Source organism: Python bivittatus, unplaced genomic scaffold (assembly GCF_059951505.1).
Source record: "Python bivittatus isolate LINGU-HERP-01145 unplaced genomic scaffold, Pbiv_v1 ctg000700_np1212, whole genome shotgun sequence".
NCBI lineage: Eukaryota > Metazoa > Chordata > Lepidosauria > Squamata > Pythonidae > Python > Python bivittatus.
The window spans coordinates 74902289-74929863 of NW_028277098.1; the positions used below are offsets into that span (position 1 = coordinate 74902289).

Genomic DNA, 27575 nt, shown 5'->3' on the forward strand with positions numbered 1-27575 from the left:
CCCACATGTTAATTTGGAATGGAGTGCATTAATTTTAAACTAAAAAGTAACCCTTTCCTGTCAGGTGATTTTTTTTCCCCCCTTCTGCTGAATTTGCTTTGGACTTCCTAGTTTTTTTAGTTGTAACTTGGCATTTTTTGAAGAATGATCCTTGAGTTTTGAGGCAGCAAACTTTTATGCAATTTACTAGCTATGTCAGTTTTTGCTATTAGCTATTCTAATTCACACCTTGGCTGACAGTCATTACACACAGACACACACACTGTATATTGTATATACAGTTGGCCAGTTCTCTTCTTCCTCCTCATTTTTCTTTTCCAATATATTATCTTCTGATATTTTAATCTTTAGTTGCTTCTTTTTAGGTTTTTTGCTCTATGTCTCTGTTATTATCTTTAAATATTTTATTGATACTACCTCTTCCATCCCTTCCTTTCTTCCCCATATCTTCCTTTACCCTATTCCTCCAAACTGATTTTCTATTTTTGTCTTTGTTTAAATGGAAGCCTATGGGCAGAATTTGATTCTATCTCTTATTATTTAAAAAAATCATCATATCAAAAGCAAAAGGTCCATTAAGTGAGCATGCGCTACTAGTTTTGGATCAGAGTACTGTTTGCAATAGCTCTAAAAGAAAAATGCCCTTCAGACATTTTTACCAATACACAGACTTCAAGATACAACATTGGGATCAGTTGGAATATTCTTCTTTATCCAGTGGTGCCTTTCATTGCCCCCACCCTGGCCAATATGGAATGGGGGAGGGGGAGGACAGAACTGGTACCTGCCCTTACCCTAATCAAACTCCACTGAGCCCAGGAAATTCTACTGCTTCCTTTCTTAGCCAGATTTTAAATGCTTCCAGATCAGACCTGGGTCCTGGGATATCAGATTTCTTTCTCTTGCACTGCTCCCTTCTTTACCCATGCACACATACTTGTTTTTTCATCTTTTTCTTTATTTATCCTTCTCAGTCCTGCTGTTAGTCAGTTTATCCTTCCTTCCTTCCTTCCTTCCTTCCTTCCTTCCTTCCTTCCTTCCTTCCTTCCTTCCTTCCTTCCTTCCTTCCATCCACCCACCCACCCACCCACCCAAGGCTGGTCAATATTGATTTGAAATTAGGCTTCACTCATTAGCAAATATGTAATGAACCATCCAGCAACAATAAATAAAATTTGCTTTAGAACACTAGTACTTTTTCCTAATCCTGATATTCAATTTTTTTTCCATTTTTGATATCAACGTGCAGCAGGATGTTTGATTTGTCCTTCTGTCAAATTAGGCTATTTGACAGCATTCACAACCATTTATCCTGTGTGTGTCAGTATACTTCATATACCTCCTAGTTGATAGGATGTGGGAACAGTATGATAACTTACAAGAAAGACTTTAGATTAGAGATTGTAGTTCACATAAAATAGTGTAAGCGCATTTGGATAAAACTATGCTTTGGTGTGCAAAGTGTGCCCAAACTGACTGATATTGTGTCCATCCCATTAACAGTGAACGTTGCATGTAGCATAGATAGGTCTATGGTTGATATTCTAGTCTTCTTTTTTAAAAAAAATCTTATTAATTTATTAATCAAATCTGTATGTTACTGCAGTCACAAGACTATTGGCAGCTAACAAAATACAAAAATATAATGAAGTATTTAAAATATCAAAATAAAATAAAGAAGACACAAACAGAATATATAGCATCAAGACCCAAAGACCCTACAGAGAAGCTCCATCTTTAGCATTTTCTGGAAGGCAGACACTTGGAGACAGACAAATCTCCATTTGGAAGTGGAGAATGGATGTCAATATTCATGATGCATTTCTTGATGAGCATGTTGTGCTTGTGACTTGAAATGTAAGAGGAGTTTATGGTAAAGAGCATAAATAAATGACGTGATGTGATGTGACGTGACGTGACAGGAAGGCAGGTCATGTGTTTGTGAATAGATCAGAATAAAAGTCTGATCTTCTGGAGCGGAGCTGATATACACATGGAAGTGAAGATGTAAGTTTAATAAATCAAAGGGCTAAATGTATATTAGAAATGCTATTGTCTTGATTGCTATGGGCACATGGTAACTTGGATTGCTGATAGCTGAAAATTATGTTTAGTATCCAAGAAAATATGATGAAAAGGAAGTCATGAATGTTGAAAAAATGTTGAAAAAATTAAGGTTGCATGTGTAGATGAGAAACTGATGAAATGCTAAAATATAGATGCAGCTTGCTTGCAGAATGGCTGTGCGACTTCTTTAATGGATCTGTAAAGACTGCATCTATACCTGAGGAATGAAAGAATGCTGTTATTGTTTCTTTGTGCAACAAGTGTCAAAACAAAAACTACAGAGGAATTAGTTTGTGTAGTACACCTGGAAGGTATTTGGTTAATGAGCAAAACATGGGAAGCATAGGGTGGCTTTGTGCTGGTCAGTGTATCTACCAGATTTTGGGTCTCCACCAGGTCATTTGGAAATGTATGAATGTGAGAAAATGTATTATTTGTTCATTTATTTTTTATTTTTAGATTTATTTAATAAAATAGAACAAAGAAAAAAGCAATAAAGCAATAACAAAAAAAAAGAGGAAAGAAAAAAAGCAATGCAGCAAAAGCAACAAAATTATACATACAGGACTTTATAGATATAAAGGTTCTCCATAACAATTTCAATAACATATGACCCTTGTTTACTGTAATGATCCATACATAATTTATGTCTTATTCATAAGTCGCAAGTAGCATCAGTTCTTAAATTCACTGAGTAACTGGAGCCATAAATGTTTTCAATGTTGAAGTATTACTCTTTTATCAGCAAGAGGGAGACAGGCAATCTATTTCCATTGTCCAGTTCTCAATTTCCATGTAACAGGTATCTGGCTCAAAAAACATGTGCATCCAAAAATATTAAACTTTGTCTCAGAGTCAAGTTAATATATATAACTACTTATTTTCAGAACATAACTACTTTGTTGTTGTTTAGTCGTTAAGTCATATCCGACTCTTCGTGACCCCATGAACCATATTGCGCCAGGCCTTCCTGTCCTATAACTACTTTAGGACATTGCAAAAACATGTTTTAATGAAATGTGTTTTTTGTGGCATCTCCAACAGCATGATGATTTACTCATTCTTTTCCTATATAAATGCAGTTCATCCAGTAAACCCAAAATATTTTTGTTATTGAATGAGGTGTAATCTAAGATCTATTTAGATTTTTGGTACTGAAGTTAAAATGTTTCTCATTATTAAGACAAAATGGGGATCTCCAATTCCTTGTTCCATTCAGTCTTTAATATTTGAATATCAAATTGATATATTGATAAAGACTAATTGAGGGCTTTTTTTTTTTTTGGTCTTGTAGGATTTAGTAATCCCTTCTAAGAATATAGGTGTCTCTGAAGCTGAAAATGTTGCTGGTCCAGATTGAGATGTCAGTACTGTTTGTTAATTTAAAGAAAGTATATGATATAGTGAATAGGCTTGAATTGCAGAATATTTGTGTTACTATGGGCCAGAAGGTTGATTGCTGAATGCAATAATAGTGATATATAATAGGAGTAAAGCATGCTTGAAAATAAATGAAATACTTTCTGAATGATTCAAAACTGAGCAGGGAATAAGCCAAGGATATATATAGTGTTCTTTTGGTTGTTTAATGGAAGAAGGAATGCTTCTGATGACATTAGAAAAGTTGGTTAGGAACTTGCATGTATGTGTACTTTAGTATGCAGACAATGCGATCTTCTTGGATGACAACCCAAATGGTTTTAAGTGAACCTTAAATATATTGTATAATGCAATGAGGAGTATGGATGTCAAAATAAATGAATCACAGACCAAAATAGTTCTGATTGATATTGAAAATGGAGTAAATGATTGTGTTATACATAAATAGTGAAAAACTAGAACAAATACATGAACACACCCCTTGGTAGAATGTTTGCTAAAGATGGGATAATGGACAGAGAAATTTTAAATTATCCAAATACTGGCAAAATGCCAGAGTAGTATGTGTTGTTGCAAGAAATGAGTATTTGTTGAAGGGAGTGAAAATGGCTGTGTATTAGAGTATGCTTCTGCCCACTGCATTAAATGGGCACTTGTGTATGTCAGGAGAAACATAAAAGTGACTTGAATGCAATTAGAAAGGGGATAGTTAAGAAGTGGGTGGTGAAACAAGAAGAGATAAGCCAAGAATGAATGGGGATGAATGAATGTAGCTTGAATACAAAAGTGAGAAAAAAATATGTTGAAGTGGTTTGGTCATCTAGAGATAATAAATAAGGATCAAATTACAAAACAAATATATGAAGAAGTGAATGGGTTGAGAGGAAACTCATGGTTGGATGGATTGGTGAGATCCTCAGAATGTTATGAGTTTAAAGGACCAAAAGCAGTACATGAATCAGTTTATGAACAAATACGAGATAGGAAGGTATAGAGAGATGTACTGAATGTTGTTGGCATAAATAAGATGTAAGAAAGAAAAAATATATCATGCCTTTCATTTCTTTTGCTTACCACTTTTTACTCTGTTTCTGCACCAAATAACTGCCTTTTTGAAAAGGTAAGAGAGTAATGAGTATGCATGTAAGCATGTATGTCTCCATGTACAAAGCTGTATTTAAACTGTGGTTATCTTAGAGCTTCCTGCCCTCACTCTGACACCACTAAAGGATGAAAAAAATGCAGTGAATAGCAATACAAGCAGTTTAAAAAAGATGACTAAGAGCAGTTTTTATAAACCTGTTTGCCACTCGCAAAAGATATACTTTTGTGTTCAAAATACATTCAAGTTACATTTTAAAATAAGGTTCAGTCCTAATTGCCTTCCTTACAATGTGCAGTAATACTTGTTAAATATTGGGAAGTTTGAAAAATCATTCAACGTTTGTGTATCTTTAGATGGGCAGTAGAACATCTGTTCTAGACATACAGATTCTGAAAGAGCTTCTCAGATTCTAGTGAATATAGGAGCACTCCTTCCAGGTGGTATTGCTTAATTTCAGGTCGTTAGGTTAATCAGATCTTGCTGATGTTTGATTTTATTCTATAATATAAACATTGACTTGGCACATGTCCTTAAGATCTGATTGGATAAAAATGCAAATATTGCATTGAAAGTAGTGTTCCTTCTGGAATATTTTGGTGTCACAGACACCAAGACAAAGAGAGGCAGCTTTTGAAGAAATTTAATTGAAATGTGTGCTCTTTTCTTTGAGATTCATCTGGTATATTAAAATAGGCAGCTGGCTATAAAATTTAAAGTGTAGAGAGATAAAGTGGTTTTGTTTGTTTGTTTGTTTGTTTGGGGTTTTTTTTACCTCAATACAGTGCCAGAGGAATAAATCTTCTTTTGCTTTGCCATGTTTTAGTGCATTTTAATTAGTTTATCTCATTAGTACCTATTCAATAATACAGCCAGATACTGATGTGGTATGCAACATTAGAAGTATAATAAATTTCCATTATTGTGCTGGGATTTCTGACTTTCAAGGAAGTGGAAAATAAAGATGGTTGTATAATAAATGCTTAACTTTTTTGTAAAAGGAATTGTGTGTTTGGCACATGAGACCGAGACCCAGGTGGAGCAGTATTCACCTTGATTAATCAGATGCTTGTTGTTGTTAATTTTTCATGAGACTATCCACAGCAAATTGTAACACCTTCAAAGCATTTCAGATATAAAACATTGTGGGCTTTATGTTATCAGACAAGCTAAAGAAGTAATGGAAAGTCAATAATACATTTTTTTTTATAACCAGCATATTTTAAGAACTCAAAACAATATGATATGATGCAGACAGAACAAACAAACAGAATGACAACATGGATTGTCACAACACAACAATGGGAAGAATTATGTATAAAGCCGAGCCATAACTTTTTGTAATAACTTTATTAAAAAAAATTAAAAAGAACAACAGAAAAACTAACAAAAACTAGTATTAAGAAAAGTTTATAGAAAGAAAAAAAAGAAATTTCAGAAATAAGAGATATAAAAGATTAGAAAGTGTGAAAGACAAAGAAGAGAAGAAAAGAATCAGAAAGACAAAAAATAATTGACTTCTGACCTTCCTCACAACAGATATAAGTAACAATATACATCCAACTCTTACTCTAAGATTAAAATATAACTTCCATTCTATGGATTCTATTAATCCATATTATTTCTCATCATCAAATACAGTACATACAACAAAAATTCATTTTTTTTCGAATCTCACAAAAAGTCCAAAAAAGGTTTCCAAGTAATATTAAAATTACATAATGTCTTATCTCGAATCAAAGTCATCAGTTTCGCCATCTCAGCTAACTCCATCAACTTTGACATCCATTCTTCCACCATAGGTAGTGTCTTGTCCTTACACCTCTGAGCATATAAAAGTTCCATAAGTTTTTTCCAACTGTTTGTCCATCAAGCCTAAAAGAAAAGTCTCTGATTTTGATTGTATGTTAATCTTTAGAATCTTCTGTCTATAAATATGTATCTCATTCCAGATTTTATTTTGCATTTTTACAAGTCCACCGAAGATGATGAAATGTCCCTTCATGTTGTTCACATTTCCAACATACATTTGACGTACCTTTATACATTTTAGATAATTTTTCTGGTGACAAATACCAACAATACATCATTTTGTAAAAGTTCACTTTTAGATTTTAACACAGTGTAAATTTTAATCCTTTCTGCCATGTTTTCCCATTGTTCCAACTGTACATTAGCCAAAATTTTTAGCCCATTTTATCATACACTCTTTAACTTGTTCATCGTGTCTCAAATCTCAATAAAACCAAGCCATAATGTTTTATAGATGGTATACAACTACATCAACAATATCTAAGATAGACAAATCATACTTATTTGATTATTTGTTCTAATTGGTTTTTATATTCGATTTTAATGTTTGGTTTTATTGTATGCTACACAGAGTCACCTTGTGTGAGATGGGTGGCCATACAAATTTGATAAAAGAAACAAATAAATACAGTAATAAATTTTGGAAATGCCACAAAACAAAAGGAATGTTTTATTACATGTGGTGGGCTCAAAAGTACTGGGAAGATATACATAGTGCAGTGCATAAAATTTTGGAACTTAAATTTGAAACAAAACCACAACTTTTCTTACTAGGCATAATTTCAGGGGGGTAAAATCAACAAGAAACATCACAGATTAATGAGATACATGCTCTTAGCAGCAAGAATAAATTTTGCCTAATACTGGAAGAAAGATATAATCCTGACAATATCTGATTGGGGACTTAAACTTGGAGAAGATGCAGCAATGGCAAAATTAATTGGATCTTAATCAAATTTAAGCAAGAATGGTTCCCATACATATAATACATCATGCAGCATGGCAAATGTAATCACTTACAGTCTGGCTTCTAAGAGAGCCTAAATGTTTATAAACATGGTAAATTAACAGATACACAAAAAGGGGGAAGTTAGAAACACAATAGTCTTTTCTTTTCGTTTTTTTGATATTTAATTCTTGTCAAATTTGCTCTGTGTATCTTCCTTTTTTCTTTATTAGCATGTCTAAAAAACAGTAAGTAACAATACAATGGAGACCTTAACACTAAGTAATTAGCTTCAGATTGAAACCTTTATTGCACAACAAATATTTTGCCGCAATATGCAGTGTTTGTTTATATTTTATTCAATTTTGCATGAAAATGCCAAATAATCTTACGCTCATTAACACTGACATCCTAAATTGTAATTAATATTAATAGAATATTTCTTCTTTTTATCTTCAATGGTCTATCTAAATATCATTGATCGAAGAAATGCTTTGTTGTATCATTGAATCGTTGTACTGAATCGTTGAATCGTTGAATCATTGTATTGATAGAAATATCATTGTATCGCAGTATCATAATGTATTAAGATTTACAACATAATAATAATCTAACAGTAAAATTTTTAAAAAAGACAATGTGGTAAAATATTGGACTGTCTGGTATTTAATTCTTGGGAGATCAGCTCTATGAACATGGAATGAATTATTTAAGTTCAGAAACACAGATGAGACACCTGTATGATTGGCTGACAATGACCTAACATCATCACATGCATTATGCATTTGCAGCCCTAATGATAACAAATTAGATGTACCATGAGACATTTCTTGCTTTCTTTTGCTTTTAAGATCATTAAAAGAGGTACTGTCTATGCTAAGGCAAAATAGGAGGGAGGATTTAGCTAACATTTTCCTCCTTCCCAGTGATTCTTCTCACTATTGTTCAGAAGGTTGTACAATTGTTTACAGGGTGTTTTGCTGGCCCAGTTCAGCCAGAAAAAAAAATCACAGTTTTTAGTGTTGTGTCCTGGGGAGAACTGAAACTCTCCAATCACCCTGCTTTTAGAGAAGCAGCTCTATTTCTTTTTTTCTTTCCTTCTCCACTATTTAAAGTTGAACCTCAGGAAGAAAGCATCTCAAAGTGCATGAAAACCTCTGTACTTTTTATAATCTCTAGGGTGAAGCCAAAACTGTTGTGGCTGATTACATAACTATAGGTTTTCACTGAGCCAAGCAAAGACACTAGCAAGGAATGTATTTTTAAAATGCAATTACCTTGCATTTTTTCTTTTCTCCTCAAAGTCTCAGTGATAAAGAAAATGAGGCATTGTTTCTACTGGCTAGGTTTTCTAGCAACCTACTGGGGAGAAAACCAGCTGGAATTGTAGTGAAGTGTTGAGGGAGATTGCCATGGGGGACAGGAGGAAATTTGGGCAAGTGGTTGATTCAGGCTTCTTAGCTGTTCATTTCTCTCTTACATTTTAAACCACTTAAGCACAGGTCAGCATTTTCAAAAAAAAGAAGAATACTGCATTCCACTATTCTTGGACAAATTAATTATTATCTTGGGTGAGCTGTTCCAAACTGTAAATCTCTTTTGGTATTGTTTTATCAATGAAAAGTGGTTTAGAAATTATACAAATGTATTTATTTGTTTACTACAACATTTCTGCTCTGCCAGTCAACAAACTCTAGATGGGTTACTATTTTCTAAAAATGACAGCAACAACAACATTAATTAAAATAACTAGAATTAGAAGAAGGCCAATAAAACGTTTACATCCTAAAGACCCAATGGAAAAGTATAGTCTTTGTCCCTTTTCTAAAGGCTGGGAAGGAGGAAATCATCTGAACCTTAGATAGCAAGCTATTCCACAAGACCAAGACAGCCGTGGAAAAGGTCTGCTTCTTGACTCCCATCCTTCTAACTTCCCAAAGGGAGCAACTGAAATAATTCATTACTGACCCGAGTGCAGAGATGGGCAGATTCTACTCAGAGCAGACAGTCTTGAAGGCAGAGCCTGCTCTTAGCTAAGACCAAGTAGGGACCGACCTAGGAGTGCCAGATTTTAGGGGATGCCAAAATTGAAAAGACTTCCAAAGAACACAATAAAAAGTCAAAAAGCAGTAACAGCATGCTCCATGAGCCAGTGTACCCACTCAGGGGTTAAATATGATTCCACAGAATTGTTGCCATATGACAACAATGGGTGCTGATGTAATTAAAATTACTTACTGTGTAAATAGGCTGAAAATGTCCGAGAAAAGAAAATAAATTGTCTGGGGCTGAAAATCATAAGTGTAAAGCTCAAAAATCCAAAGAAAAAAAAAAGAAACAAGAGGGCATCTTTTTGAAACTCCTAACAAAATCAGAAGATGAGCCAAACCATAGGGGATGGCAGAATATGACTGCCTAGGGCGCCAAAACGTCTAGAGACAGCCCTGCCTGAAGGTAACCTAAACCGAAGTCGTAGAGGGCTTTACAGGTCATAACCAGCACTGAATTAGACCCAGGAACAAATAGGCAGCCAACACAGTGACTGAAATACTGGTGTAATTCTGCTGAAACAGCTCTCACCTGTCAGCATTCATACTGCTGCTCCTGTACTAGCTAAAGTTCCAAGTTATCTTGAAAGACAATCCAAAGTATACTGAGTTGCAATAATCCAGTTTGAAGATAATAAGATATAATCCTTTGCTCCAAAAACAGTCACAACAGCTGCACCAGACAAAGCTGAGCGAAGTCTTCCTTGCTATGGGCTGCTGTTGCTGAGCAGCAAAAACCATGAATCCAGAGAGAAGAAATAAGAAATGAATTTTTTTGCATTGGTGGAACTTTTTTTTTTCTTTTAACAAGGAAAGATTATAAATTTTAAGTTCCATGTGTTCTACAGGAATCTTTTTTTTTTCCCTGATAAGGAAGGATCTACAAGATCTTTCCTGCTGGAAAATCCCCCACTCCCAAACTAAGCCTCCTTTTAGCTGAGTAAAGTTGGGGGAGGGTGGTTAGTCCAGTTAGGACAGAGAAATGAAATGACAGAGCAGGGTAGGGAACTATTTCAAGTTGGGATCCACTCAAAAGGCTCTTGATCTCCCCTGCTTTACAGAGGGCAATCTGCTCTTTGATGGTTTTTCCAAGTCCAGTTTAAAAAGGATTGTAAGAGAATAGGGCCTTGAAGCTCCATTCAAATAACTAGCAAATGGCCAGTAGACTGAATAAGCACACACATCATTTTATTACAGTCTTATAGTTGATAATGACCTGTCTCTTCTTTTGCCCTCTTTTTTAGCAATCCATTTCCTCCTTTTTTGACAGATGGTTGTCCTACTCAAAATGAAGTCAGGTTTTTTTTTTTTCATCCAACAAATTAAGGTAATGTTTTAAACTCTTCCCAGTATTATTGAAGATAGTCTTGTACTATCTCTAATAATATGTCTCTGTCCCTCTTTCACTCAAGGAGAATTCTAGTAGCAAAGTTGCATCTGATCAGGTACCTTGTATGAAATTTATGATAGGCCAAATACCATAGGGTCCTTTCTGCCTCTTCTTTGAGATGAGTTTCTTCAGGAAAATCTTTGTACAGACTAGCTTGGCATTTCAGCTATAAAGCAAAAGAGCAAAACTGAATCCTTCAAATACAAGAATGATATGTTTGGCCATATCATATCCTACCAATTCTTCCACCTCTAAGTGCAGAGGAGTAGAGAAACCATGGGGCCTTATCCCAGGCACATTAATAATCACATTAGGAAGATCCAGTGCTGAAAAACATTCAGTCCTCAGGAGAGAATTGCCAATTGCAGTATAGTTTGCTCTGTTAAAATACCAGAAAAATCTCTCCCCCCGACCCCCCCTTGTGTCTATATCTCTCTCTCTTTCTCTGTGTATACACACACATACATGCATGTGTTTTAATATTTATTTACATTTTTGCTGTATGGTTTAGTCAATGATGAGTTGTATTTAATTGCATTTGAAATACTAGATCAAGTTTTGTGGTTAGAATTCAGGCTTTTAAAACTAATTTGCAGAGCTTTTTCCTAGATGCTGATTTCGGGGGGGGGGGGGAGCGCTAGGTGGTTTTCTAGTTTTTCCTCTTCTGTTCTAAAATCATTATATTTTATATTCCCTGCAATGAAATATAGAGATCTGCCATTACTTGTGGCATTTTAGTTTATGGGAACACAATATCTAAAATAACTAGCAAAGCCGTAAGAGGCATGAAACAAGGAAAAAGGGCTGTTGAAAGAAAGCCCAATAAAATGTGGGGAAGCATTTTTGCATTCTAGATATGTGCTATGAGCATAGTCACACTGCTGTGTAGCACAGAGGGGAAAGAATATCAGAAAAAGATTGTTAAATAGAACAGGGATAAAATCAAAAGGCAATGGGCAAGTCAAATGTCATTCCTGAATAACATATCATTTGAGAAAAAGATTTTCTCTAAAGCCCATTGAATCTTCTGCTAAATTATTACAAAATTATGTCATGTGTGTTCAGTCTTCTATTGTCTTCATGCTTTGCTTCACGGAGAATAACAGAACAAAAAAGAGATTATCCACAAGAATCAAGACACAAACTTTGAACCTTAGTTAAGGCTTTGATCTTTTATAAACAACTCAGTGTTGTTCAGAAGAAAGAAAGGCAATAGTTCAGAATATTATTATAACAATGACAAAACACATGATAAAATAATGTTACAATATCACAATTAATGATTCAGCAGAAAGAACAAATGGAAACAGTCTCTGACCTAGATGGTTAGCACTTGGTAGAAAAGAAGGTAAAAGTTCAAAAGAACTAATGACGGAATTTCATTTGATTTGATGCAAGTAGATTTCTTGTATTTTTCCCTCTCTCTACCAGCCATCCAAACCCATAAAGTTGCACTAAGAAGTCAGTAGACCATCCTGTACAGGTCTAATGAAAAGTAAATCATGTTGGTTAGACTCACACATTGCAGGAAGGTAAAGTCCGGTTTATTTGGCTTTGACTATTTTGTGTGAACCCAAGCACAATCTTTTGTAAGCAGTGCTTTATGGCTTAGAGTATTGTGTGAACTGATCCATTTGTGAGTTATTCAACAAAGCAGGCTTAATGGTGGCCTACTGTGATATATGAGTCTGATAATTTAATATCTGAGATAAATTGCTAAAATAAAATAAAATTAGTTCAATGCAAGTTATTCCTAGGTAAGTCTTCACCTCTAAGGACTCCCATCTGGTAAGATAGGAACTAATATGTGCTCAGACCAGACAGAACTATTGTGAAAACTGGTAAAAGCTGGTACTTTCAAATCTCAATGAACAGCCCCAAATCCATTAACCCTAAAAAGCATGAGGAGGAGGTTTAAGATTTAAATTCTGGGCCTGGTGTGTGTGTGTGTGTGGTGTGTGTGTGTGTGTGTGTGTGTGTGTGACTCCAAGGACTCCGCTCTCTCTCTCTCTCTGTATGTATGTGTCACTAAGATTCCTTAGTGACTTTTGTTTTGTTGGATTTTTAAAGAAAACCAAGTATTAATAGAACAAAAAGAGAAAACAGATTTATAATCTCCCACATCAGATACTGGGAAATAATTAGATTCTGTTCAGAATTTGGGCAACAAAATCCTGAAGAGTATTCCCACTTATAAATATCCACAGTGAAAGCAAACTGCAATCTACTTTTTGATGTATATACACATCAAACAAAGGGAAAGTTATTTCTGTGTTCTGCAGTAGGCAGACTGTATGTGTGCACACACACATATATGTACACACATACACATACACACATATGTGACCGCTGTCTTGTTTGCAATAAAGCAACTTACCCATCAGTGTCACATTTGTGCTTTTACTTTGTTTCTGAATGCTGGATTGAGTTTCGGGAAAGAAGCGATTTATTGCTGTGCCTGGCCTCCTAGTCCTTCCCTCAATTTAGCACCTTCCAAATGAGTTGGATTGTATCTCACAGAAAGTCAACATGATCTTTGGCTGAGATTTCTGATAGTTGTAACCCAACACATCAGGCTGGGAAATTTTAAGATTCCTTAGTGACTTTTGTTTTGTTGGATTTTTAAAGAAAACCAAGTATTAATAGAACAAAAAGAGAAAACAGATTTATAATCTCCCACATCAGATACTGGGAAATAATTAGATTCTGTTCAGAATTTGGGCAACAAAATCCTGAAGAGTATTCCCACTTATAAATATCCACAGTGAAAGCAAACTGCAATCTACTTTTTAACTTTGTGGCTGCAGAACATGGGTGAAACCTGATATATTAAACACATTCCCCATTTGTTAAACATCATTTTAATTCTGTTTCTGACAGCTTTTCTTAACATGGAGGCTGTGGAGATTCATCTTTATAATGAAGTGTTAATTGTGTTTGGGTGACTCTTTCCCCAATAATAATATGCCATAATACTGGATCATAGCTGGTTGAAACACTCCACTCAGATTTCTGTACAAGTGTTGCTCCTCCTCCTCCTCCTCCTCCTCCTCCTCCTCCTCCTCCTCCTCCTCAATAAGAGACTTGTGTCAAATGTGGGAATGAAGGAGATAAGGAAAGTGGCAAGGAGTCTGACTATTAAAATGTTCAGTGTCTTAATGGTCAGTAATTTAAATAAGGTAAATGTCTAACATAAAGTAGCATCACCTTGTTTATGAGTGAGATTATACTTAATTGTCTAGGTTGGGATGCCATACAGCACTTCATTGTAGAAAATTATAGACATTAAGTAGAAAAGGTCTCTGCTGGAGATTCCAGAGCTCCTAACCAAAATATGATCTTCCATTATTTCTTCCCTCCTGAGCAAATGTTCTGTGAATAGAAATTTTAAAAAGCAAACACAGGTTTATGAGCAGTAGGCAATATCATCTGGGGAAAGCTGTATGATTTCATAATTAAAATGTTACATAGAGACATCCTATGAGAAGATTGTGAGGGAAAATCAAATTGTGATAACCACTACATTAATTAAAGCAGGAATTTATTATTAGCTGTCTTGCCTCTTGCTCAGCATTCAGTGCCATGCAGGGAACAGACTTTGATTTGAGAGTACCACATTGCATTTCAGTACTGTGGTCTAGTTGGGCTTGTGTCTGAACCAATGATTGAAAGCTATAACAGTAAGAAGCTTCTACTGTGTGATAAATGCATCCCTACAGAAATAAATTGCTCCCTCTTTAGGTCCTTCCCTACTGCTTCACTCATATTCATAACAGGATGAGTGGTTGAACCAAAAAGGTGGCTGTTACTTTAAAGAATAAATTAGTTTGACTCTTAACTCAATAATTAAAATGGTTATGGCTATGAGCCTGCAGGGATAATGTACTATTATTATAGTCATTTGTTTCAATTAAATGCTTACTGATTTTACAATAGCAGCTGGGCACCTGTGTGAGACAGCTATTACTCTGAACAAGACATCTCAAATTCCACCAGAAATTGCCCCCTCTCCAATGTATTCTACATGTACTATGACAGTTTCTTAGAAACAGGAACAGATTTAATGGTAGCTAGAACTGTGTGTATGTATATATCTTTTCTGTCCTATGTAAAATAAGGAATTTCATTATGGTGGTACATTTCTGTTTAAGATAAACTGATTAAACACAAGCCTACTCTATTATGGAGAATCTTCACTTCGAAATTGTTTTGAAATATTTCCCCTTCTTCTGATAGCAATTAAAATAGCTTTTCAAGGGAAGTCTTTGTATATACTGTGCTACAATCCCAGGAGGCATATAGCAGAATTTCTTCCTAATTTGTTAACACTGAGGTTTTTGCTCCTGTGAGTTGCTGATTTGAGTTGGCTGTAGCTCTTGGTTTACTAAGGAAGCGGAAATATAAAATGGTTGATCAAGCTTGACAGATCAGGATGGTTTCTTCAGAGAGAGGGACTGTGTTGAGGAGACATTAGTGATTGCCTTAGAAAATCTGTGTCATCTTTTATGTTGTTGGGTTACTTCTGCACAAGCTTAGGAAATAAATCATTCTGAGATGCTCTGGTAATATTATGGTTCTTTTGGTTTAAATTTCCTGCTATTCCAAACTACTGTAACATCTTTAGTTTTGATAGTTGGAAGATTTTTCACATAAATTCCAGTGGTGGGAAATACATTTTAAAAAATCCTTGAAAGGATGCTTGTCACTGGAATCTCTTATAATATGCTGATTTAAGATATGACTCTAGGGCATTGTCTTGGGTGGAGGTTAGGAAGATGCAAAAGCCTTGTTGTGTGACTCCAAAAGACCCCACTCCATGCACATTGAGGAGTAGTTGGTACATCAGTCCAGAAGTCAAAGCCAAAGCAGTCCAATTTCTGTTTGAAGTTTCAGAAGATAAAAGCAAAAGTCAGGGTCCAGGCAGTAATACAGCATAGAGGCCAGTCAATACTCAAAGCACACTATTAACAAGCCTCATGAATGAGAGATTATTGCTTCCAGTAATGAGCTGCTCCCAAATATAGAACTTTTATACTGGAGGCTCATCCTTTCTCAGCTGGTACTTCATGGACCTTGTTCTGGCTGCAAGGCCATATGGATTATTATGTGCTTCCAAGTATATCTTTATTCTCCTTTGTCACTGAGTAAGTACTTTGGAGCCTCTCCTCATTGGGCCCAGCAGTAGCACTATTCAAATAGACCAAGTTACTGTACTGGTGAAAGTCCTGGGCAGAGTGCCCCTGGCTAGAGAAGGCTAATTCTGGCCTGAGTCCTGTGCTGGGCCTGGCTAATCTGATGCACAGGATTTAGTGGGCTCATCAGACCCATCTTCCTCCTCTGTGGAGAATAGGGTCCACAGAAGGTCGTGACTGCTGTGTTTAACTGGATATATCTGTTAGTTAAGCAGCAACGATAAAAGCTACAACCAGCATTACCATTCATTTCATTGCTTTCAGCTTCCTTGATACAGAGAGTTCATTTGGATCTATCTAGAACAGTGGTTCTCCAAGTGTGGTCTGGGGACCCCGGAGTCCCCAAAACCTTTTCATAGGGTTCCTGAGACCTTTTCATGGGGTCCACGAAGTCAAATAAAAAATATTTTAAAATTTCTCAGTTTTAATTTCTAATACAATAAATATCAATAGATATACCCACATAAACCAAAGCTCTTTGGGGTCCTCAATCATTCTTAAGAATGTAAAGGGGTCCTGAGACCAAAATATTTGAGAACCACTGGTTTAGAAGAAAGAGCCCTTACCATTTTAATGCTGATTTATCTTGTAAACACATGAGTGTGTGTACGTGTGCGTATGCAGTGTCCGCTTAATTAACTATACTTTGTCATCTGTAGCGCGTGTTGGTGGTAGCTTAATCGTAATCTGATGCTAAAGTATAATAAAAAGGTGGAGTGGTAACAATGCCTAGTTAATATTTTGGATAAAGAATATTGGGAGCCCAAACCAAGTCCCATGTGGTTAGATGGAATCTTTTTACTGATATTAATGGGGGCTAGATGGACTTCATACTCATTTCTTCAAATTTTCATAATAAATTTTCTGCACAGGTCTCAAATCCATAATTACATTCCTGGACTAGTTCTGCTCTGCTGCATAAATAATATGCACTTTAAAGAAAAAAATATTATTACATATTTAATGGATAATTGGAGGTGTTGTGGTCTACTGGCTCCATAATAAGAATTTTTAAAAATCTTAATATAGTATTTGCCCAAGAGACTAATGTAACTGTAGATGGAAATGATCTTTTAGATTTGTTTAAAACTCAATAACTTACATTATTATATGTTTTAACAATTATGAAATATGAATGTAAAATTAGGAGAATGCATTATTTTCCTTACTAGCTGGCCAATCATCTTTAACATTTAACATATTTATGAAGCAGAGGCAGTCCGAAGAGCTCTGAGAAATTTATAGTTCCACCTAGTATAAAAACAAGGTGTGCTAGCCCACTAAAATAACCTTCCTTACCAGAGAAAGTAGACTGTGTAATATTAGTTTCTCTTTTTTTAAGGATTCCATTGGATGCCAGAAAAGCAGATATGGTAATTTTCCTTTTGCTTCTTGTAGAGTGGTATAAAACATTTTAAACCAAGAGAGAAAAAAGAAACAATCAGCATGTCTTCTGCAAAGGAAGCTTTGGCTTTGCTGACCTTTGAGAATATTGCCAAGCATCTAGATGGACATATAAACCAATAGCAACATCTCTTGTATTTCTTTGAAACTTTTGAATTTGTCCTTTTTCAAATGTACATTCTGTCCCCTTCCTCTTTTTTAAGACTAGAAACTTAAAACTCCATTATCAGCAGCCAAGTACAGGGTGTCTACATAAAGACAGAACCAAAGCAAAATTGTAGCTTTGAGGGAAGGTAATTTTCTGAACCACTTTATGAATTGGGATAACTACATATAAAAATAGAATATATAACTATATATAAAAATAGAAATCTGTATCTGAATTACCGCATTACAAGAAATCTTAGCATGAAACCAGAAGAGGTACGCAAAAGCAACCAAATAATATCCATTAATACTCAGGAACAAGTTATAAGAAGGCTGGATATGGGTGAAAAACAAGGAGGAGAAGGAGAAGAAGCTCCTGTTAAAAGACCTTAAGCAATTTCTGCTAAACTTATTAAATCAGAAACAAATGCTTATCCCTGCAAGTAATCCAGAAAATTTCCTTTGTATCCTGATCTTTCTTGCCAGGGCTGCATAAGAGGCTCTGTATACAAACAGCTGATTGTGTGGAATTTGGCATGTACAATCTGATTCATATAAGTATGTATAATTCTCTGATTCTCTAGAAACTAGTTTAGCAACAAGCATTGTTTTTTTTAGGTAATGTGAGTTGGCATTAAAGTTCTCTGCAGTTGTTCATTCACACATTAAAGTCATCAGCTCATGTTGCCATCATTAAGTCATGTGAACAGATTCATGTAAACAAGCCTTGTAAAACAAGCCTGCCTGCCGTTCAGCTACAGAATACTACCTTCGGCTCCTTGGAGGACATGTGACACATGTTAAAAAGTAAATTGAATTCTCTTATTTATTTAACAGGACTAATAAGACCAGCTCTTACAAAAACATCCCAGCTCCTGACTCTTAAGCTGCCCCCCAGTGTCTTTTGAATATCTGAGCCCTACATGCTGTCTAATGTTGTAGAAAAGCTCTTGATTCCTGACCTGTAGCAGTAAATCTGCTTCTGCATTTGGATTTATTTCTGCTGAAGCCTACAGAGCCCTTCCAGCTCTTCCCTACACTTCTTACTTTATGAGCTGCTAATGGAGTTGGCAGGAGTCCCCTGCTAATGAGAGATTGCACCTCAGTGGGCTTATTGGAAATGAAAATTGTTAATAAATAAAGCCCTGAGTCTTTAAACTCATGTTAACATTAATCAGATTAATATAAAAAGTGGGAAGGGAGGGGATGGAAAAAGCTTAAGACAGTGTTTGATTTCTCTCCTGCTGCTTTCTGCTGTGTCTCAATTGATAGTACCTAAGTATCTGGATTAATTTTACTTCCAAAACAAGTGAAGGAGCAGTTGTACAGTATCTCAGTGCTCTGGCCTTTTTATTAACAAGCCTTTTTTTCCTTTTTTAACGTTAACAGTTATAGGCAGAATGAAAGTGACAAGTCACTACTCCTGAGGACTTTGTGTCCTATGAAGGAAAACTAACATTAGAGCCTTGCAGGCCTTGTTGGGGGCCACATTTTGTTCTTTGGATATCTCAGAAATAACTCACTCTTTCTGTTTACCCAATATACTATTACAGATTTGCATTAACTTTAGTTAAAACTGGTACATAGTTTTGTATTGTTCCAGAGGAGGAAGTTACCTATGACTCCTTTCAATCTGCTATTTTGTTTAAACTTGCCCAAAGATCCCTCACTTTTTGCTGGATCTTTCAATATCTCTTCTAGTCCACAGTGTTGCAGCCATTGGTTATCCACAAGACTGGGAATGCCACATTTTGTAGGAAGTTATTTATTTATTTAAAAGATTTATATAGCTACCCATCTTATGTAGCGTAACCCTGGGCAGCTTAATATAAAAACCAGCATAAAAATTCCTGGCACCCCCCAAAAGTAACACACCCCTCACATTCAGCAAACAGCTTTACTGGGCTCCAGCCATACACTACTGCAATGCTTGTGGGAAAAGCTATGTCTTCAAGACTTTTAGGATGGCTAGGGGTGCTAAATCTCAGGCAGAAGGGTGTTCCTTATATAAAGTATAAGAAAAAGAATTGTTATCCGATTTAGGTCTGATATTCTACTAACCCAGCACTGAGAGTAGATGACTGGATGGCCCCAATGAAAAAAACATAAGATGGTGACAATTTGAATATTTGGGCCCTTCTACAAAGCCACACTGGAGTCACCTCTCAAAACCTCAGCAGCCATTTTACACTACTGTATTAGTGCCTTTTCTTTTATGTTCCAGCCAGAAGTGATATTTTCATTGGCCAGTAAGAGAATGACTCCTAGATAATGCCCTGCCCTTGTTCTTCCTTTGACACATTTGCTTTTTACCATGCGGAAAAACAGATGCAAAAAATAACAGTCGGCCTTGGGATCAACTGGGAAGAATGGGTGGCAAGGTGCCACAGCATCTTGATTAAAGGAGCAGGAAGGCAGGATGAGGCTGGACACCACCTGTAATAGAGTTTTAGAGAAATCTCTGCAAAACTGTCTTTGTAATGGTTCCTTTGGATAGGAATTGAACCATTAGTTAACTGGCTCAGCTTCCTGAGATGTACCCAAGTCCTAAACCTTGCCTATGGAAAGGATCTTAGTTTATCCCTTATATCTGGCTTTTAAGAGTAAATTGTCTCTGAATGTGAAGACTCTATCCATAGCTAGAATAATGCTGCATAAGTAAATTTAACCCATAAAGTGGATATAAAGATACAGATATGGATGAAGAGCAGCCTTGTAAAAAGTTTACGATACAAATAAGTTTTAGGTTCCTATCTCAAAAGAGTAAAATTAAATATTTTCCTTTGGTTTTCCAATTCTGTTTCAGTTATTAGAGCATTAGAAAGTTTAGAGGAAGCCAAAGTAAGTTTGTTATAAAGAACAGTAAAGCATAATGATAAGCATAGTAAAATATCATGGAAAAAGAAACCTGATAGTAATAATGCACACATAATTACTTTGATTACATTGCCATGGGCATGAAGTGCAATAGTGAATGAAAACATTTTCAGCACACACTCAGAGGTCTTAGGAGTAATACCAAGGATTTTAAGAAAAAGTGAGATTTGAGGAAACAAACAGAACTGAAGGTTTTTTGGATGACAGCTCCATACATAAGGGTTAGGAACAACAACAATGACAAAACACTCAAGAGAGTGTTAAGATACTAAAGACATAATTAGGGATATATAAGAGCAGAAAATTATCAGAATTCTTGGTGGACTTCAGAGGTAAATTTATGCTGGATCTGGAAAACAAGTTAAGGAGAAGCATCATATGCTCAATGATTTTGCGTAGGAAGATAGTCAGGATGTGACCTTAAAAGTCCAGAGAGCAATGGGTTGCAGTAAGTAGAGGGAAATAATAAAGGCTAAGTAAAAATAAAAGTGCAAAGTGGCAGAGCAAAATAGGGAGAATGTCATAGGTATAGCTAAGTATCCATGAAGATTGAAATGGGTGGATGGCAATACTGCTCACCAGTGGAGATGGGGATTTGTGAAGAAAGCTGATAAATTTGGTTGTGGACATATTGCATTTTTCAGTAATGATCAAATATGAGAAATACCAGGCAGGTAATGGAAAGAAAGACTGGACAGAAGCAAATGTTCTGGAGAAAATTGCTAGAATCCGTAACTTTAGTACTCTTCTCCAAATATACTCTGCCCTTAGTGTTTTATCAGTGTCTTTTAATATTTTAATAATGAAAGCCATGGGATTTGGTGAACATATCCAAGAACAATGCATTTAGAGAAGATTACTAGGTGACCTTCCAACAGAAAAAGGAAAAGCAGAAAAAGAAGTTTCCTCTGTAGAAATTGTAAATGAGGGAGTTAAATTAACAGGAAGAAAACCTGCTAAAACAAAATCATAGAAGCCTGGGAAAGAAGGTAGTCAAATAAAAGATTTGTCAACCATTTCAGTCAAAACAGAATGATCAAGGAGAACAAGGACAAGATTTTTGAACTTGGCAATGAGTCAGCTTTCAATGATTTGAGAACACTCTGAACCAAGAAGACTGATGTCATATTTCAGAGGTCCCAGAGAGAACCTTGAGATCAAAAACTATAAACAGCAACAAAAACCATCATGTTAAAGTAGAAAAGGGAAATGGTTGGTAAGTGGAGAAGCAAAAGTAGTTTGAGAGTTTTTTTTAAAAAAGCAAAGGGAAAACAATGATTGTTAGAATGAAGGAAAGATAAAGTAATCTTTTCCAGCATGGCCACCCTTCAGATATTCTGGTACTGCTATTACCAAAATTCCAAACTTTTTTCCATGCTCAGCTGGAATTCTGGGAATTACAGTCCCAATACACCTAGAGGGAGCTGGGATGGAGAATACTGAGTTATAAGAAAGTGATAAATTGCTTACATGGCAGTAAGGAGATATAATGAAGGAGGAGATAATCACCAGGAATTGAATGCATGTGGAGAGATTAGATTAGGACAGCAGAATTTACTACAAAAATCCAGGGAGACTATCTTTATAGTAAGTCCAGTTTCCAGTCTTTGACAATGGATAGCTTCAGTCATTTTAAGCAGATTGCATGAAAAACTAGAAATACAGTACAGTGGTACCTCGGTTTACGAACTTAATTCGTTCCGTGACTCTGGTCGCACCCTGAATTGGTCGCAACCCGAAGGAAATTTCCCCATAAGGTTCAATGTAATTACCGTTAATCCGTTCTGGCGTGGAGGACAGGGAGGCGGCTACTGCTTGCAGGGAGAATCCCCCTCCCTACGACCACGTGTCAGGGGCAGAAAATGGCCGTGGACCACATGTCAGAGGCGGAAAAATGGCCGCGGACCACATGTCAGGGGCGGAAAAATGGCCGCGGACCATGTGTCGGGCGGAAAAATGGCCGCGGACCACGTGTCAGGGGCGGAAAATGGCCGCGGACCACGTGTCAGGGGCGGAAAAATGCCCGCGGACCATGTGTCAGGGGCGGAAAAATGCCCGCGGACCGTGTCACAGGAGGGAAAATGGCCGCGGATCCGGTTCGTAACCCGAGGGGGAGTTCGCAAACTGAGGTAAATTTTTGCAGCCAGAGCTGGTCGTAACCCGAAAAGTTCGTTAACAGAGGCATTCGTAACCCGAGGTACCACTGTACTCTGAATATAGAGCAGACACATTCCCAAACCAGCCAGCTTCAGACTGCCTGAAGCACAATAGTAGAAGTAACTTTATTTTTCTCCTGATACAAACTCTACCAGTGAGAATATTTTTTTTTAAAAAGTGTTAACTTCAAGCCTTTTGACCTCCAGCAATTTGAAAACTAGTGAGCTTGGTGGTGTTCTGTCACCGGCATTCCATGAAAGCAAATGTGTTCCTGTTTAAATATTAAATATTGCAGTTGTATTTGCATCAATTGATATTTTTTCCATGTGAGCTCAACATTCCAAATTTGGAAAAGAACATTAAAAAAAAAATTCTTTGATGCAGATTTGAATGCTTCACTTCGCTAGTAAACGTGTGTGAAGCTGTTCGACTTTTTTTTTGAACTGACATTAGGGGATTTTATCTTCATTTTAAATAATACTTTAAATAAATATTTTAATTGAGCATTGTATAAGAAATCCTGTTCTGTAAACAGAATCTTTTATTTTCTTCTATCTGCTCTTTCTAGCCTCTGCTCATTTTTTGTTTGCAGGTTTACAGCTAGCTTCACGTATGAAAAACTATTATTTTTCAAATTTTAGCAACATTATTTTAGGAACACTGAACTGAAAAAAAATCTTTGTTCTACTGTGTCATCTTTTATAACTGATTACTATAAAATATTTTAGATTCCTTGGACCCAGATTTGTAGTTTTCCATCTCTTCATATTTGGCTAATTATTCAAGAATTGATCTCTGCATTGTCGTTTCCATCATATGATAACATGTTATGACTTTCATTGTTGATCATGAAAATGGGGCTATCTCATTGAAAATGCAGTCAAATAAGCAAAAAAAATCTGTATGTACCTGTTTTGAAAAGAAAAGCACAACTGGTAAGTCCACTGCATTTTGCAGTCATGCCTCCCCCTTCCCTACTTCCAAACTCTGATATCTGGAACTCAGAATATTGTGTGACCCAATTCAAAACAAGTGCTGATACTGCTGGTTAATGTCAGATTAGCACAGGATTATAGTGTTAGCCCATTATAACAGCTCTGCTGTAAGGCATATGGCATTTGAATCCAAGGGATGCCTTAGTTTGCCCAGGATTACCTGTAGGGGAGTATTAGCATATGAGAAAATCCTCAGCAATATATTAATATTAAAAATATAGTACAATTTTATCTAAAAATACATTGCTGAATGTTCTGCAAACTAAAAATAAAGCCAACATAAAAGTGTTTCATATGATGAAAACAGTTCCATAACAAATTAGGGGTAAATTTTTCCCAGCATGGAACTTAAGTTTTTTCCCAAGGGTGATTGATACCCTGGTAATAACCATGCTTAGCCTGCATCATCATATAATTTTGATAAGATAATAAATACAATTTAATTAAAAAGTAATATTCTCCTAACTCAGATCCAGGAGATGGTCCACTCAGACGCTACGTCCTATGAGTCCAACCATCAAGTTCCCCTGATCAATCGACCAGGGATGTTAACCGGTCACATGAGTGCCCTCAGCCAGTCACAACTGATTTCTCAGATGGGTATGAGGAGCGGTGTTACCCATGGTTCCCCATCACCCCCTGGAAGCAAATCTGCTACACCATCTCCCTCCAGTTCTACTCAGGAAGAGGAGACAGAATCACATTATAAGGTACGTGCAGCCATGCCTGTTTTGACGGACATAAAGTTTGACAGTGGCAGGCAACCTACAATGGCAGAAATAATGAACAGCACCTAGATCAAAGACATTCGCTTTTCCAAGAGGGAGAGACACACCAAGAGAGAGAAAAACTTTTTTTTAACCCAGACCATCTGAAAAGAACATTTCTTAGCAAAAGAATTGGAAGAGATGTCAGGATTACAAATTATATCAAGCATAGAAGTGCTATATTGATGCATATAATGAATAGAACAATTAAGGCAGCAAATTCTGAAAGAGATTTTTCTTCCTAAATATTTTCTATCTTACTAAAAATGCTAAGTACATCATTTTGTACTGTCCTTCCAGGTTAAGATTGTGACAATAAAAGTATGGTTTACTGCACACATGCATTCAATTCTACCAGTTGAAAATGTTTTTTGGAGAAGCAAAATTCTCATATTTGGAGAGCGAAAATAGGAAAGCACAGATATTCAGCTGGGATTTTAATTGAATAGCTTGCCATATCATCATCAGAATGAAATAACAGAAAATGTTTTCACTATGCTTAAACCTAGATAGAAAGGATTTTTAAAACATAATAAATTATAAGTTAGTAAAGCAGATGACTTGTTAAGCTTCGCAAGGAGAATTTTATTATTTTGCTTTGTTAATGAAAAATAAATGCTGAATATGTTGGTGGTACTGAGCAGATGTAAGGACTGTATGTTAACATAGCAGCAATTTGTATGAATAAATGCGTTGTCATATTGGATGATTCTGAAAGAAGTCTTGCTAAATAAATGTACATATTACCTATCCTTTTTGTAAAAACACAAGTCTTAGTAGAGGGGCTACAGCATTTTTTAAAGGATGAAGAATCTTTTCACTGTGGAGGAGAGGCAGCCATTTCATGTTTCATCAATTGGAGAATCTCCTTATGCAGCTCGTACCAGATGACAGCCGGCTGGCCATGAGAACATGGCTAGCAGACCCACTGCTTCTAAGGAAGGGGAGCATGAGAGACGGAGGCTATCTTCCTTCTCCCTCAAGCAATCAGTCATTTTTCTGTCTCAGGCAGAAAATCATCATGGCCCAAATGTGTTGAGACCTGCATCCTGTTGGGGATAATAAATTGAGGGCTGGTGGCAAGCAGTTCCTTTCTTTCTGCTATCCCTCTTTTCACCATGTTTTATGCCACCCCTTCTCCTTCTCTTCCTTCTCCTTCTCTCTCTTCAGTGTCTGAGCCAAACTGGTTATTTGCTAAAGTATTTTGAAAATAAGCTAGGTAGGAAGTGGTGTCCTGAATATATATTTTTATGCTGTATGTACTTCCTAGTTGGTGAGATGTGACAGTGGTATCTTGACTTGAAATGTTCTCTCTGTGAAAGATCATAGCATGCCTAGTGTGAGCGTGGTTGGAGTAAAAGTGGGCTTTCATTGTGTTTGTTGTATACTAACCAAAATGTGCCAATATCATTATTGATATCATTATATTATTAAACATGATGGGCAGTGCAGGTTAATATCTGTGGGCTTATCTAATGATCATAGTGTGTGGAAAATTGCAACTTGAAATATTAGTGTGATGAGTGGCAAAGAGCATAATGAAATGAAATAGAAAGAAAATAACTATGTTACGTGTCAGAAATTAAGACAAAGGGGAAAATTGTAATAGATTGAATGATGTTGGTCTGATGTTGTGGTGTAAAACAGATGAATAAGAGAAGGAAAGGTGTAGGTTTAATTTGAAAAAGCTAGACTGTCCAACAACATGAATTGGTGTTATGGATGTATATGAAAGTAGGAATTCATAAGTTGGTGATGGTTGTATGTTATACAACCAGTTCATGGTGAAAATGGAAGAAGCAGGGATCAGTTTTAGGAAAAATTATGCAACATCCTGGATGAATGTGCTTCAGGGGAAAAATTATTTTGTTAGGTGATATGAATAGGTAGTTGGGAATGAGGCAAAGAATATAGAAAAATAATGGGCCATTCAGAAATCCAGGAATAAATAAGAATTGTGACTGTTTGGTGTGTATTTGCTTAGATTTTTTTTTAAAAATACATGGTTTAAGCATATGTCTGTTCATATGCACACATGAAAAATGAAAATATAAATCTAAAAATATGTTTGATTTGATTGTTTATGATGAAACACTGAAAGGACTAATTAAAGAAACAAGTGTGATAAGCTATGTGGAAGAGGGCTGTTGTTTTTTTGTTTTTTTGTTTGTTTGGATAATGTCAAGAATGGGCCTTGGTAAAACAGTGGTTAGGGAAGAAAAGGAAAGAAGTGAAAGAAAGTAGATTGACTGCAGGAAAAGAAAATCTGAGGCCTGCTTTAAAAAGTATTGGAAAATACATTAATTTCCTAATAGAATGACTGGAAAGTGGACGTAAGGAAAGAGAATTTGGAAGCTGCCTGGAACAGAATGAAAATAATTATGCTAAAAATTGTCACAGAAGTGTGTGTTTTTATGCTAATGGGAAGTATGAAAAAGGATACTTGGTGGACTGATGAAGTAAAAGAGGCTGCGAATGAGGCAAAATGCATATAAGACAATAGCTGCTGTTGCAAAAAGTGAGGATGAGAGAAAGATACAATATAGCATGTATAGAAAAAAAAAGTTTGTTGCAAAGAACATAGCAAAAGAGCAAGGAACATTTAAGAATAAAATAAGCAAAGAAAATGCAAAGTGATTTTGATGGAAATTTTAAAAGAAATAGTTTGGGAAGCAAGCAAACAGGGCTAAAGAAGAAGACTCCAGCAATGAATGGATGGACTTGAATATAAAATTGATGATATGATTTAGGATGAAATCTGACCAGGAATAGTTTAAATATTATTTTAAGTGAGAATAAAGAGCAGAACTGAAATAAATGCTACAAATGTTAGTAAATAGCAGGACATAAATGATAAAAAGAAGGTAACAGTGTTGTAAAAATATTGAAAAATGGTACACCTACAAGTGGGGATGGTGTTACTGGAGAAATGTTAACATATGGGTGTGGCTATATGATTTGTTACATGGAAGGATGGGTTATTTAAGAATAATAAAACAAGAAGAGGTAGAGTAAAAAACAAATAAGTGGTGAATAAATGTGGATTGAATACAAAAGTGAGTGATGTTTCAAAAGGGACACTGAGTTGGTTTGGTTATATTGAGAAATTGAATAAGAATCAAATTGCAAAGGAAATACATGAAGGAAGAATGAATGGGCCAAGGAAAGTCCAAGTAAATCATGGTTGGATGAAACTGCTAGATCCTTGGCCCATTCATTCTTCCTTCGTGTATTTCCTTTGCAATTTGATTCTTATTCAATTTCTCAAAATAACCAAACCAACTCAGTGTC

General features: G+C 35.9%; 1 protein-coding gene across 2 annotated transcripts in view; it reads left to right on the forward strand.

The window, feature by feature from the left end:
- TOX2 (TOX high mobility group box family member 2) overlaps positions 1-27575 on the forward strand; it is a 253594-nt gene that overhangs the window by 175035 nt on the left and 50984 nt on the right. Inside the window, exon 4 of one of the 2 annotated variants that reach the window (XM_015888360.3) lies at positions 23988-24227. The exons of the other annotated variant lie outside the window; for it this stretch is intronic. Within the exon in view, the coding sequence (XP_015743846.1) occupies positions 23988-24227 (240 nt within the window). The remainder of the gene's footprint in view (positions 1-23987; positions 24228-27575) is intronic. 2 annotated transcript variants of the gene reach the window in all.